At 33.8% G+C, this 13049-nt stretch overlaps 1 protein-coding gene and 1 pseudogene across 1 annotated transcript; both read right to left on the bottom strand.

The window, feature by feature from the left end:
- Nucleotides 1–3183: 3183 nt before the first annotated feature.
- Nucleotides 3184–6443, bottom strand: LOC141817593 (uncharacterized). The gene is made up of 3 exons (XM_074705229.1): nt 5736–6443; nt 4538–4826; nt 3184–3513 (listed from the first exon to the last, which is right to left on the bottom strand). The coding sequence occupies exons 1-3, from the start codon at nt 6327–6329 to the stop codon at nt 3491–3493; spliced, it is 906 nt and encodes a 301-aa protein (XP_074561330.1). The 5' UTR covers nt 6330–6443; the 3' UTR covers nt 3184–3490.
- Nucleotides 6444–7981: 1538 nt separating this feature from the next.
- On the bottom strand, nt 7982–8806 carry LOC141817594 (uncharacterized; annotated as a pseudogene).
- Nucleotides 8807–13049: the final 4243 nt, after the last annotated feature.

Here is a 13049-nt window from a genome sequence, read left to right as displayed (position 1 = left end):
CGACCTTGGCCTTGTCCGAGATCTGCCCACGTCCGCGGCCTCTTTGGATACACCTTGGTTTGTGCTCCTTCTAATAGTAGCTTTGCTTTCAAGGCTTGTTCAACCAATTCTTGAATCGGTTTTATTAAATCTTCTCCCATGTGCTTGTAAAGATCCGGCAAGTTCATCAACGGTCATGGTGTCTAAGATCTTTAGACTCTCCGATGGCAACCACGATATAATTAAATTTTGGATCCAAAGATCTCAAAATTTTTCCAACAATTAGATCATCCTTCATATCATCTCCATATCCTTTCAATTGATTTGTAATAGCCAATACTCTTGAGAAATAATCAGAAATAGATTCGGAATCCTTCATGCGTAGAGATTCAAATTCTCCTCTCAATGTTTGAAGACGTACCTTCTTTACTTTATTAACACCTTTAAATGAAGCTTGAAGAGTTTCCCATGCTTGCTTGGATGTAGTTGCCGTAGCAACTTTCTCGAACATCTTTTCATCCAAACTTTGATGGATGAGAGTGAGAGCCTTTTGGTCCTTCTTCTTGGCGGATGCCTCATTTTCATCAACGCCATTCTCCACAGGATCTCAAGCTTCATATGCTCCAGCAAAGCCTTCATCCTTATGCACCAATTCTCATAATTGTCTTTGGTGAGAGATGGAACAACAAATGGGGCTCCAAGCGACATCTTTCCTTCAAGCTTTGTCTCCAAACACAAAATGGTACGCTCTGATACCAATTTGTTAGAAAATGGAGAGCATAAAACTAGAACACTCACAAATGGAGGAAACTAGAACACTAAAGAATGGAGGAAAACTTTCTCTTGCATTACCAATTGAGTGAATACATAGGGTATTTATAGGGAATACCCAAGAAGTATACATGAACCAATAATAAATGACATACATGCATCATTGAAAAGTCATTAATGAATTCTCCTCTAATATTCATGCATATTGCTCCCATAATAAATCAAGTTGCGTGAATGAATATGCATGCAACTTAATATGCATGCATGCAACCAATAATCTGATTTATTTTTAAGATATTGCACCATCTTTGCCATGTTACTACATCCATATTTGAAGATTTTCTACTGGAATATGACATAAATTATATAGTGAAAGTAAATTAAGACAATGCTGATGCATTAACAACCAAGGCATGAATGCAACATTTCAAGAACTTGAAATTGTAACCATGATGGGAAAAGTAATAGCCCTTCTTCATTTATTGTTCCAAAAATGTGATTTTGAGACATGTGAAAAAGCTTTTTCCTCACCGCTGCATCAAAGAAATCGATAATGCTGATGCATTAACAACCAAATATACAAGGCATGAATGCAACATTTCAAGAACTTGAAATTGTTACCATGATGGGAAAAGTAATAGCCCTTCTTCATTTATTGTTCCAAAAATGTGATTTTGAGACATGTGAAAAAGCTTTTTCCTCACCGCTGCATCAAAGAAATGCCCATTTGTCGCATTGCATCGACCTCCCCCGGAAATTTTAACCTTTGCTAATTAATGGTTTCCCTTTCTCAAAAACCAACACACTTAGGTGAGGAGCTAGAGACTTGGCTCTAATTGAAGCATAGACTCCAGCGGCACCACCACCCACCATGCACAACCAACGATCGCTCTTCTCTTCTGCCTATAGAAGCAGATGCAACTATCCGTCCACTGATCTAAAAAAGAAGGCATGAGCAATTAGTACAAGTACGACGACAAACGAACAACAAAGAGATTAACAAAGCTAGCTAGCTCCCATATTTCTTCCATTCAATGGTGAAAGCTAGCTAGGGTTTTACCTGTTGGCCGAACGCTATGAATGGCGAAGAACAGCAACGCCTCCTGTGATGGGGGACCAAAGCATAACTCTTAGTACGGAACAAGGCGACTCTGACGGAATTCCAAAGGTGCGAGAGGTTCGCCGGACTCGAGATCATCCTTGTGGCATTTCCTCGCACACTCTCCGAGCATCCGCCCGTTCCAACAACGGAGAAGAGAACTACTCACTTCGAATAGTATCGCACTCGATGGAGCCCATGGGCCATGTTTCAAGGCCCAATTGTCAGAAAGGCCTTGAAACTTGATCTATAGGCCGGCTCAAGGGACGCCCAGAAAGGTCCCGTTCACCTGAAGCCCATGGGCCATGTTTGAAGGCCCATTTTCCAGAAAGGTCTTGCAATTTCATCTACTGGGCCGGAGCCAAGGGACACGGTTCACTGGAACATCAATCCGGTTCATACAACTTGATTTGCCCGCCCTCGCACAACTTGAAAAGATTTACGAGTTTGTTTGTGTCATTAGAAATGATTGTCAAATATTTTATTTATCTTATAAATTTTTAAATAAGAGAGAGAGAGCATATTTAAGTATTCAATTTGATAAAATTTATTCATTTCTATTTAATTATAATAAAACATAAAATAAACCAACTTAAACACTAATGAATTTGATTTCATGAATAATATTCATAAATAATTTATGAATAAATTTATCTATTAATTTATATAAAATTTAATTATAAAAAAATAATATGTGAAAAATATTCATGAATAATTTTATAGATTGTTTTGTATATCTTTCTGAATTTAATATTTATAATATATTAAAATTAAAAATAAATATAAATTATGTGAGATTAAAAAATTCAACTAGAGTTCCATAAAATTTTTAATAAATAAGTTTTTAAAAGTTCAATAAATAAATAAATTTGAATATAATTAAACTTGACTCCACTACTAACTAACACATAACCATTTATATGATATTAGAAAGATATTTTTTTGATAAATAATATGAATTTATAAAAAGATAAAAATTATTATATTATTACATCATCATCCTTCAATTAAAGATAAAAAATTATTATATTAGAAAGTCTAATATTACAATAATTTTTTTTATCATAATCAATGATTAATAATTAAGTTTTTATTAATTAAAATAAAGTTTGAAAAATTATTTATTATTCTCTAGGATAAGAATTAACATTTGATATGTTAAAAAATATATAAATCCTTAATTTGAAATAAGCCAACTCTATATATTAACCAAGAAATTTTATTGAATAAAAAGTATTGATATAACATCAATACATTTAGCCCATACAACTCACTCAACCCATTCAACCAATCTAACCCATTTGCCATCTGTCCATAAGGTTCAAGTTAGAAGATCCCTTTTGGCATATTAAACAATTCTAAAGAATAAATTCTAATTTCATGGAGTTTCAAACACAGTATTTTAGTTTTCTTTCTCAACAAATACAAGTAAATTTCTTAAATCTTCAATACATACCTCTTTTGCAGTAGCATATCAGTTTCACTTGCCAATTCAATTGAAAATTTCAACCCCTATCAAACTTTCTCAAGTTCTCAATCAAGCAAAAAAACAATTATGTCACTATGCACTTCAAGTTGAATGATCTCGATATGATTTGCAAAAGAAGTTGGCTCACCATCAGCACTGATAAAATTTGTCCTTTAAATATTGAAATTCTTTGCAACTAGAAAATTTTGCGACAACAATATCAATAACAAAGCACATTTTAAAGATGAACAAAAGAATTTCAATGGCAACACATGATACAACAAATTAGTGATAGTTGGGAAGGCGAAGATAAAGAGGTGAATGAATACAAGGTTTTAAAGGATTATTATGGTTAAATAGGAGCATGTTGCTTAGGATTATTAATTTGTTTCACAACTAGAAGAACAATGTTCCCTTTAAGTTGCTTATGGTTAAATAGGAGCATGTTGCTTAAGATAGCATAATGTCTAATTTATACAGAATTATTTACATGAGAAAAGTTCAACTAAGCATAAAGAGTGTTTGGGCTGTATTTGATAATTATGCTAATGCATAATGGCACCAAATCATTAATTACTCATAAAAAGGATGAATTACTGCTTATTGCTGGTATGTTAGTATATCAGTATTAATCATTTTATGAATCTTTTGCTAATGAATAAAACTAGAATTCAGTGAGAGTGGGATTGTAATCAATCCATGTTTAGATATCGAGAAATTTACAGGAGGGAGTTCAGCAAGAATACTAGTGAGTGGGAATGAAGTTTCAGCTTATTATATTGAATGATGCATAAGTGGTCTTTTCGCTTATTGTTTTTCCATAGTTTACTTGTACTATTATGAAGTCTAATTGGTCACTCAATATATGGCTGCAATAAGATCCATGGACTGGAAAAAAAGGTGAGATGATCCTTCAACAACAAGCAATGATCAATGACCAAAGATAGATGAAGTTACATAGAAACATCCAAAGATAAATAAAAATTAAACAACAATGGATGACAAAGTTATAACAAAGGTTTGTTTCCTTGAAAATTCATCCAAATAGTATGAAAAGAATTTTAAATTGAATAGTAGATCGACAGCATAGCGGAAAATAGGAATGTCTAATGTGTTAGGTAGTGGTTAAAAATGTAGCAGTTCAGCACAGCAGATAAACTAACAAGGCAAAGTGAAAACTACAAGGAAAGAAACATAAGTTGTGATTCAACCAAACTCACCTTTTGAATTGGCATCAACGATCACAAGTCGTATTTTCACATTATTGGGCGGCAAGTGCAGAAAAAGAGGTATGAGGTGCTGGTTCAGCGGGTTCCGGGTGCACACAATAATGTCATCAAGCTTCGTTTCCTCTCTTAACCTCTCCGTCAACTCGAGTACACTCGTCCCGTTGAAAGTCAAATGAGGCCATTCCACACTGTCATCCACATTTCCAGCATCATCTGCAATGGCATAGAACACACTCCTACCTTCAACTTTGTGCACTGGAGCAGAAAAAGAATCCAATGACTGCAAGAACAACAAGAATCAAACTTTCTTTTAATACATTTGCAGTTAGAAAAGGATATATGGCTTTCCTAGTAACTACATGTAATATGAAATTTGGAGATTAAAAAAAAGACTAGAATCACTCTCTGAAAATTAACAAAAGGGAAACAACAATCATCAAAGACAGTCAAAATCTAAAAGAGGAAAATTTGTTACTATGATAGAAAATTCAAATCACATTGTGGTTAAATATGCAAAATATAGTCCTTGATATTGGTAAATTAGTCGTTAATAGCATCAGTGGTTGAATGTGCCAAAACATGTATGCTGAAAAAGATAACAGTGATTCATGGGCAGCAATTTTAGCCAAAGGAAGTTTGACTCGCGTCTCTTGAGTCTAGAGAAACCATAATGAGGAACAACTTATTCACATTCAGAGATTTCTGTCATGTGGCATCCTCCAATTGGCATGACTCATTAAGGGAGACCAAGTATACAAAGGAGTTGAGAGATAGACTGACTAGCTACAATAACAATCCAGAGCTCGGATCCCACACACAGTAAAAGCCCCACCTTGGACAATTTTGATCACGCCGAAGCTTAATGAGACACTGAAGCCCCATCTACGCCCAATCATCACTCATATCCCACCTATTCCATGTCCGATGAGTTGTATTTACTTGACTTGTCCATCCAAGCTTCATTCGAATTGCTATCAGTTTGGGAGAATTTGATTCCAGCTCTACTCATCTCTGACAGAACTCGAAGTCAATGCCTTCGAACTAAAGTCTACTCTAGGTCTGAGAGTCTAACAGATCACTTATCTGTTAGTGTTTTCCCATATCATTCCCAAAACTTGGAGAACAAGTGAAAAAGAAGAATTTTCATCAATTAAACTAGTCAAAAGAGGGTTGAAGCAAGCGAAAGGACCTCCAATCTGGGTAATTTCTCCGACGAGGGCGGCACAGCTATCTGATGAGGGATGGAAGGCGGATTGGGTTGGAGATTCAATTTGGGCAATTTCTCCGACGAGGGCGGCGCAGCCTTGTGACCCGGAGCGGAAGGTGGATTGTGCAGTACCTCGACGACGTCCAAATCCCAGAAGACCCACTCCTGGGTCACAGTCCGGTGAGGGACGTCGTGGGTGACGGAGTTGCGCCATGGGGGGAGACCGCCGTTGCCACGAAGGTAGTTACCGTAGCGGGTCACGAGCTTGACCCGGGCGCCGTCCCGGACGGGCTCCCACTCGACGGAGGAATCGAGGCGGGCGGGGAGGGTCTGCGTGACCTTCTTCCCGGTGACGCCGAGGAGGAAGGGCTCGTTGGAGGCGGTGAGGTAGCGGCCGTAGCAGCTGCGGAAGCGGAGGACGTGAGGAGAAGTATCCACGCGTTCCACTGTCCACCTGGCGTTTCTGGAGGTTCCGTCGCGATCCTGGACGACGCGCTCCTCGTCTTCTTCTGCTACCAGGTACTTGTCGTGGTGGCTCCGCAGCCGCACTGCCTTCGCCCGGGCGAAGAACTCCATCGCCGATCGAAACCCTAAAAGTGGAGGCCGATTAGTTCCTCGATTTGGAGATCGAAAGAGTGGATCTGTAGATCGAGCGATGGCTATGGGAGGAAAGCAGTCGACGACGACGATGACGACGACGAAACAAAAGAAGCGCGTTATCAACAATGATTGGCTGCCTGCTTAAGACACGCTACAGCAAAATGACCAACTGCCTAAGACACGCTTCAGCTTAATGTCCAATGGAATAATAAGAGAATAAAAAAAGAATTTAGACGCTACAGCTTAATAGCAATCTAAACAAATTTGTAAACTTATTTATTTTACTAATTTTTATGCTAAATTTTTATTGGCTGTATCGTTTGAATCCTGTTTGACGGTGCACATTAGATTTCTCGTGCGAGAGTGAAGGGCAATGGAGGTAAAGACCGGTGACAAATGGGATGCGTCGCCGACGAAGAACAGGGGATCAGCTACAAGTATATGAAGTATGAAAAGAGAGATGGACGGTCGACATCAGTTGATGGACTTGACGGTGTTTTACGATTCGAGCGGTGGTTGAACAGGATCCTGATCTTATCCATATCCTCTGACTTTGTGTTGTTGTTTAATTAAGAGCTGTAGTTTTAAATTTTTATTTTTTTTCTCCTCTCTTTTTGTTTTCTTGACAAGTAAATAATTTTTTAACTCATTAGTTTAATTGATTATCAAATATAGTTCTCTTTCAAGTCAAAATATTGACTTAATCAACTTTATAGAATATTTGCACCAACCCTAACTAATGAATCTTCCACTTAATATTATCTTAAAATAAATTAAATTAAATTAAATTAATAATATTAATATTAATAATATTAATGATGATAATAAATTGATAATATATAAAAAATAATTATAATTTATTTATAATTTTTTAAAATAAATTTATATATTTTTAATAAAATAATTTATTAAAATAATTATTTATTAAAATAATTTATTAAATTAATTAATATAATTCATTAATTTAATTTTTTTTAAAATTTAAAATAAATTTTTATATATTTTAATAAAATAATTTGTTAAAATAGTTATTTTAATAAAATAATTCATTAATTTAATTTTATTAAATTTAAAATAAATTTTTATATATTTTAATAAAATAATTTATTAAAATAATAAATATAATTTGTTAATTTTATTTTAATAAAATAATTTTTTTAAATAATTGTTTTAATAAAATAATTTATTAAATTAATAAAAATAATTCATTAATTTTATTTTTTTAATTTAAAATAAATTATCTCTTTTATATTTAGAAATATTTAAATTAAAATTTATTGAATTAATTAACTCGGTTTCAATTAAGTTTTACTTTACATTTCAATTATTTCAATTTTAAAATCAAAGGGTAATCATGGAAAAAAATTTAGTTAACCTCCAGAATCACAACAAATCTTATATAGCGTTTGGTTTGGTATTTTCTCATTTTCTTTTTCTTAGTTTTTAGAAATTATTATTTGTTTTGTGTTTTCCAATCTCATTCTTTGGAAAATGAAAAATCATTTTTTAAGAAAATAAAAAATAATAAAATATTATTTTCTATATAAAATGAAAATTGTGACGGATAAATAAAAAACAGGAAAATGCCCTACCATATTCCTTTTCTCCCCGACTTTGAGCGATTCGTTTCATTGGTTTTTGAAGACTTGGATCAAGAGGGAGAAGCCAGAGATACCCTTCTTCAAGTCTCCGTCCAGCCACAGTCGGCTCTCCATCGCGCTCCGCTGCCGGAACGTGAACAAGGCGCAGCGGGAGGAGTCGCAGAACCACCAGCCGTGCACATCCCACATCACGTCCACCGTCGAACCGTCGATGAAGATGGTCTGGTCCCCCTTGAAATTCCACCTCAATCTTCTCACGCTGACCACCTTCTTCTTGTCCACCGCCATGTGCAGCTCCGACTCCTCGGCGCTGAGCTTGTCCCCTTTGCACCAGATCACAATCTTGTGCTCCTTCCCGCCTTCGTCTAACGCCGCCTTGGTGGAGTAAGAGTTTCACCATGCACCTGCTCCCGCCGGCTCACCATCGCGAACGCCGCGATCGGGTGCGTGCCCTCGAACTGCTCGATGAATTGCCCGCACATGTTGCCCAATAGCAGCGTGAACTCGGCGTCGATGACCATCAGACCATGGCGAGGTAGACGCCCTTTCTCGGCTCGGGCCCCGATTCGTAGGCAGCGGAGGAGGTATCCCAGTGGAGGCTGATAGCAGAATCGCAGCGGCAAAGCACCTCCTACCCTTCTTTTTCCTCACCAATTGGACATGGGGTTTCGAGGGGGAAATGCCATAGTGTACGGTGACGGAGAGGAAAGCGCCGTCGGCTTGGTTGGCAGACCAAAAGACTTTGGTGAACATCTCCTTGCCGGAGGAAAGGACGGTGCGGTAGAAGCAAGTGATGGCGTTCTGGAACACCTCAATTGAGATAAAGCCTACATTAGAACACCTCAGTTGCATGATTTGATTTGGATTTAGATTTTTATAGAAAACGTATGTCTTACCTGCCAAGGTTTTGAAATGGATTTTAGTTTATTTATTATGTTTTGGATTTCTATATATATATATATATATATATATATATATATATATGTATTTTGCATGCTAATTATGTTTTTGTTTTGGAGATATTTGCTGGGTGTGAATTTGGGAAACAATAATGTTTATTCTTGAATTTTTTTGTTGTTCTCCACATAAAATTTTTCCTTTTCCATTAATAAGATGATTGTTTTATTAAAAAATTATTTTATTTATAATTTTTTATATTAATAAACCAAACGTATTTTCCAGTTTTTTTTTTCTAGAAAATAGAAAACAGTATATCATACCAAATATATTTTTTATTTTCTAAAAATTAGATTAGAAAACAGAAAAATAGAAATAGAAAATAAAAACAGAAAAACAGAAAAAAAAAATTCAAACCAAACCAGAGTCGGCTTAAGGCCTATGCCTAGGGTCCCAATTTTATTGGGGCCCATTATTATTAAAAAAAATATTTTAATTAAAAATTTTTTTATATCAATCTAATAGCGCATTCGTTTCGCGAGACCGCGGTGTTTCGATTTCCAAAGGTCACATCACGTTTACATGGCTACGTATGAGAATTTGATGCCGCTTCGTGCATTTGATGCACTGCTCACGTCTGCACGCCTACATGCATGATCAGTTATTGCATGCATAAGAATTAATGAATGACTGAATTGATATTTGATGTATCATTCTAAAAACAATGATAAAACTAATTAATTTTATATTAATTATAATCATTATATTATTATAAAAATATAAAATTTTATTTATATGTCAATATAAGTTTTTTTTCTTTCATCTCATTTTATATCTTCATTTTTTCAAGAGTTAACAGATCAATATTGTGTGCTCAAATACTATGTGTTCAAGAAAAATTAAATAATTAAATAATTTTATCAATTGAAAAAATTTTATTAACAAAACTTGAATATAAAAATTTAATTAATAATTTTGCATCTCAAAAAGTTAGAAAACTAAATTTTATATAAAAATTTATTTTTAAATTAATAGTTAGTAAATTAAATTTTATATAAAAATCTATTTTTTAATTAATATTTTATTTTTAAAAAAAATTAAATCGGTCATTATCGATCCCAAATCCGAATGAAAAAGGGTGAAAAAAAAATTTATATTTAAACTATATATATTAAAGATCTAAAAAAAATTTAGCCTAGGACCTCATGGAATCTTGAAACGGCCCTGAATCAAACACTCCCTTAGATTGTCAAGATAATCATATTCCCGGATTATTACTTATTTGTTGATGTGGCAGTAATGCTACATTACTTGAAAATCAATTATAATTTAAACTAAACAAATCTTAAGCAAATAAATAAGATTATCAACGATAACTCTCAATCAAGCATCCTTTGAGATCTTAAGCGAATAATAAATGAAGAATTACTATTGTGACACCACAAGAAGAGGCAATTATGATAGTAAAAAGGGATTCAAAATAGTTCCTGTGTGTATAAACGTTTAGTTTGAGTCAAATCAAATTTACTCCCCCTCATACTTGTGGGGCTGGGGTGGGGGGGCCGCTAGGTTGGCGGTTCCAACCTTTTGCAGCTTGAGTCAAATCAAATTGAAAATCAAACCAAGGTTTAAAATTTTGATTTTGGTTTGAAAATTTTTATTTAAAAATATTCCCTGAGATCTGAAGTGACTAACAGCTATTATTGTGAAATCCAAGATTTAAAATTTCATTTCTTTCCATGCAAAATATTTCGTTCCTCTCGTAAACGGGCACAGAAACGCCTTCGATGCCTGCACACCCCGACAATTCATCTGTATGCGTCATCCTAGTGCGAAGGCCAGTACCGTTGACATTTCTGGTTGAACAAAGGATGTGAGCAAATGTTTTTAACTTAGATTAAAATTAATTCTTAAATATATAATTGAGATAATTTAAATAGACTTAATTAAAATTTAATAAAATAATTTTATATTTTTAAAATAATTATTTTATTTTTAATTAATATATTTTATATTTAAATAATAATTTTCTATAAATGTCCATCAACTCTCCCTGGTGAGAAAATGTTAGGACGGATAGAAGTCATATATATTCATAATGGTATGATATTATTCACTTTGAATTTAAGCTCTCGTAATTTTATTTTTCGACTCAAATAAAAAAATCTCGTACCAATAGAAATATCTTCCATCTTATAAATTCATGATCTTTTATATGTATTTATAATGTGAAATTTTGATGTATCTTAATAATCCTCCTCTCAAACAAAAGACCAATGAGAGCACCTTATTATTATCCTCATGGTTCAGGTCCGAACCTCCCCTACCTTCTTCGTTTTTCCTGAGGGTCCTCCTCAAACAAAGGATTACTGGAGCCCCTACCATTATTCTCATAGTCCGAGTTCGGACCTTCCCTACTTACTTCATTTTTTTTAGAGTCCTCACATGATTCTACATAAACCATGACTCTGATACCAATGATTAAAATCAATGTAATTAATATATCTTCATAAATAATATGATATTGTCCATTTTGGATTGAGTCCAAAAATAAAATCATAAGGGTTTATGTCTAAAATAGATAATATTATACTATTATGGAGATATATTAATTTCATCGATTCTAATAGAAAAACTTTGTTCCTAACGAGTTAAAAGGATGGACGAAGACAAATGACAATCTCCATTGAAAGTTTATAAATGTAGAAATAAAAAGATTCCAAACCCAACTTTTAATTTGGCATACTTTGAAAAATGATTAACCTATTTAGGAAATGATATAAAGTTGGACAATTTCAAAAGTTTGAAAGTCAAAAGTCAACTATGAATTTCCAACAATTCTAATGCTTGAAATTAAATTTGAAGCGTCAATTAAGGGTCTTCATTAGTCTTTTATGTTTCCTGATTATGCGTCCTTTAAGATATTTCTATGAGAACATTTGTTCAAGAACACCTTGAAAAATCAATTTTAAAGATGGTGAAATTTTATTATTTCTACCCATAAGATATAAAATAATCTTATCTCAAGTGGTAAGTAGGAAGATATGTATTGTATGAGGTTTTGAATTTGAGTCCTCTTTTATCAACATAGTGATACCGTGCATTCAAAAAATTTCTTAGGAGGTTTTTTGACTATGGGCTCATTTCAACAGTGGAGTCGATCACTATAAAAGTTTATCCAAGATAATTTTTTACCCTCATGCATAACTAAGTTGGTTATGACAGAGCAGAGTTGCTGAAGTAGATAAGAGTTGAATCTCGATAAAGCGCCGAAGTAATGTCCTTCTCATAGTCAACTGCAGTTTCTCGATTTACTTTCTCACGGATGGTCGTGAGGTCATAACCAACTAACTATGTCTAGGAGGCAACAAGCAAAAATTTTATAAATATTTACCACAAACATTCTTCAATAATGATTTAAAAAGAGATAAATTATGATAACTGAGTGACCTCTTCAAATGAGAGGAATCTTATTCGCCAAGGAATTATTCTCTTGTACATATAATAGAAAGGGATTATTCTCATGTACATATAATAGAATCATAAAATAGGTCTATGGAGAATTCAATCTTAGTTGGTTATCTCTCGTATATTTAAATAAATTAAAAATTAAAATGATTAGCTTTAAGAAAATAATAAATTTTCAGTAATCACATATTTGATCATCCAAAATCTTACCAACTGTGCTAGATCATCAATTATGAACAAATGAAACCCAAAATTAGAACTTGTGCATCAATTGTGAACAAATTAATTCCAAAATAATCACAGCTTTTTAATAGATGAGCATTTATGTGTCAAAAACCTTAATATTTTAGTATCTTAAGAGAGTAGACTTATCTTCTTACAATATTACATCCTAACACATGAATCATCAAATTGAAATCTTTAACCATGTAGAATCAAATATTCAACGGTGAGATATATGGTTAGGTTCATCAATAATGAATTTGCCACATCTCGAGTTTGAAACTCAACTACGATGAATTTATGAGGATTTATTTCAAATGGATAGCAGATCCGAGAACGCTGACTGTTAGGTTCGACTATCATCTTCACTTTTGAATTTACTCTGATGGTCGATGAAAATTTTTCATAGAGTCAAATCAATCACCCCCAGATTAGTCAATCCAATGGATTAGATATTAGATACTAACTAAAAAATTAAAAGGAGAAGATAGTACTTGATGTGGTAGTT

Source organism: Curcuma longa, unplaced genomic scaffold (genome assembly GCF_044706935.1).
Source record: "Curcuma longa cultivar G26 ecotype Majalengka, Jawa Barat unplaced genomic scaffold, ITB_CL_G26_1.1 contig_21140, whole genome shotgun sequence".
NCBI classification, from domain to species: Eukaryota; Viridiplantae; Streptophyta; class Magnoliopsida; order Zingiberales; family Zingiberaceae; genus Curcuma; species Curcuma longa.
Note: the sequence above shows the minus strand (reverse complement) of the source record. Positions and strands in the feature narration are given on the sequence as shown.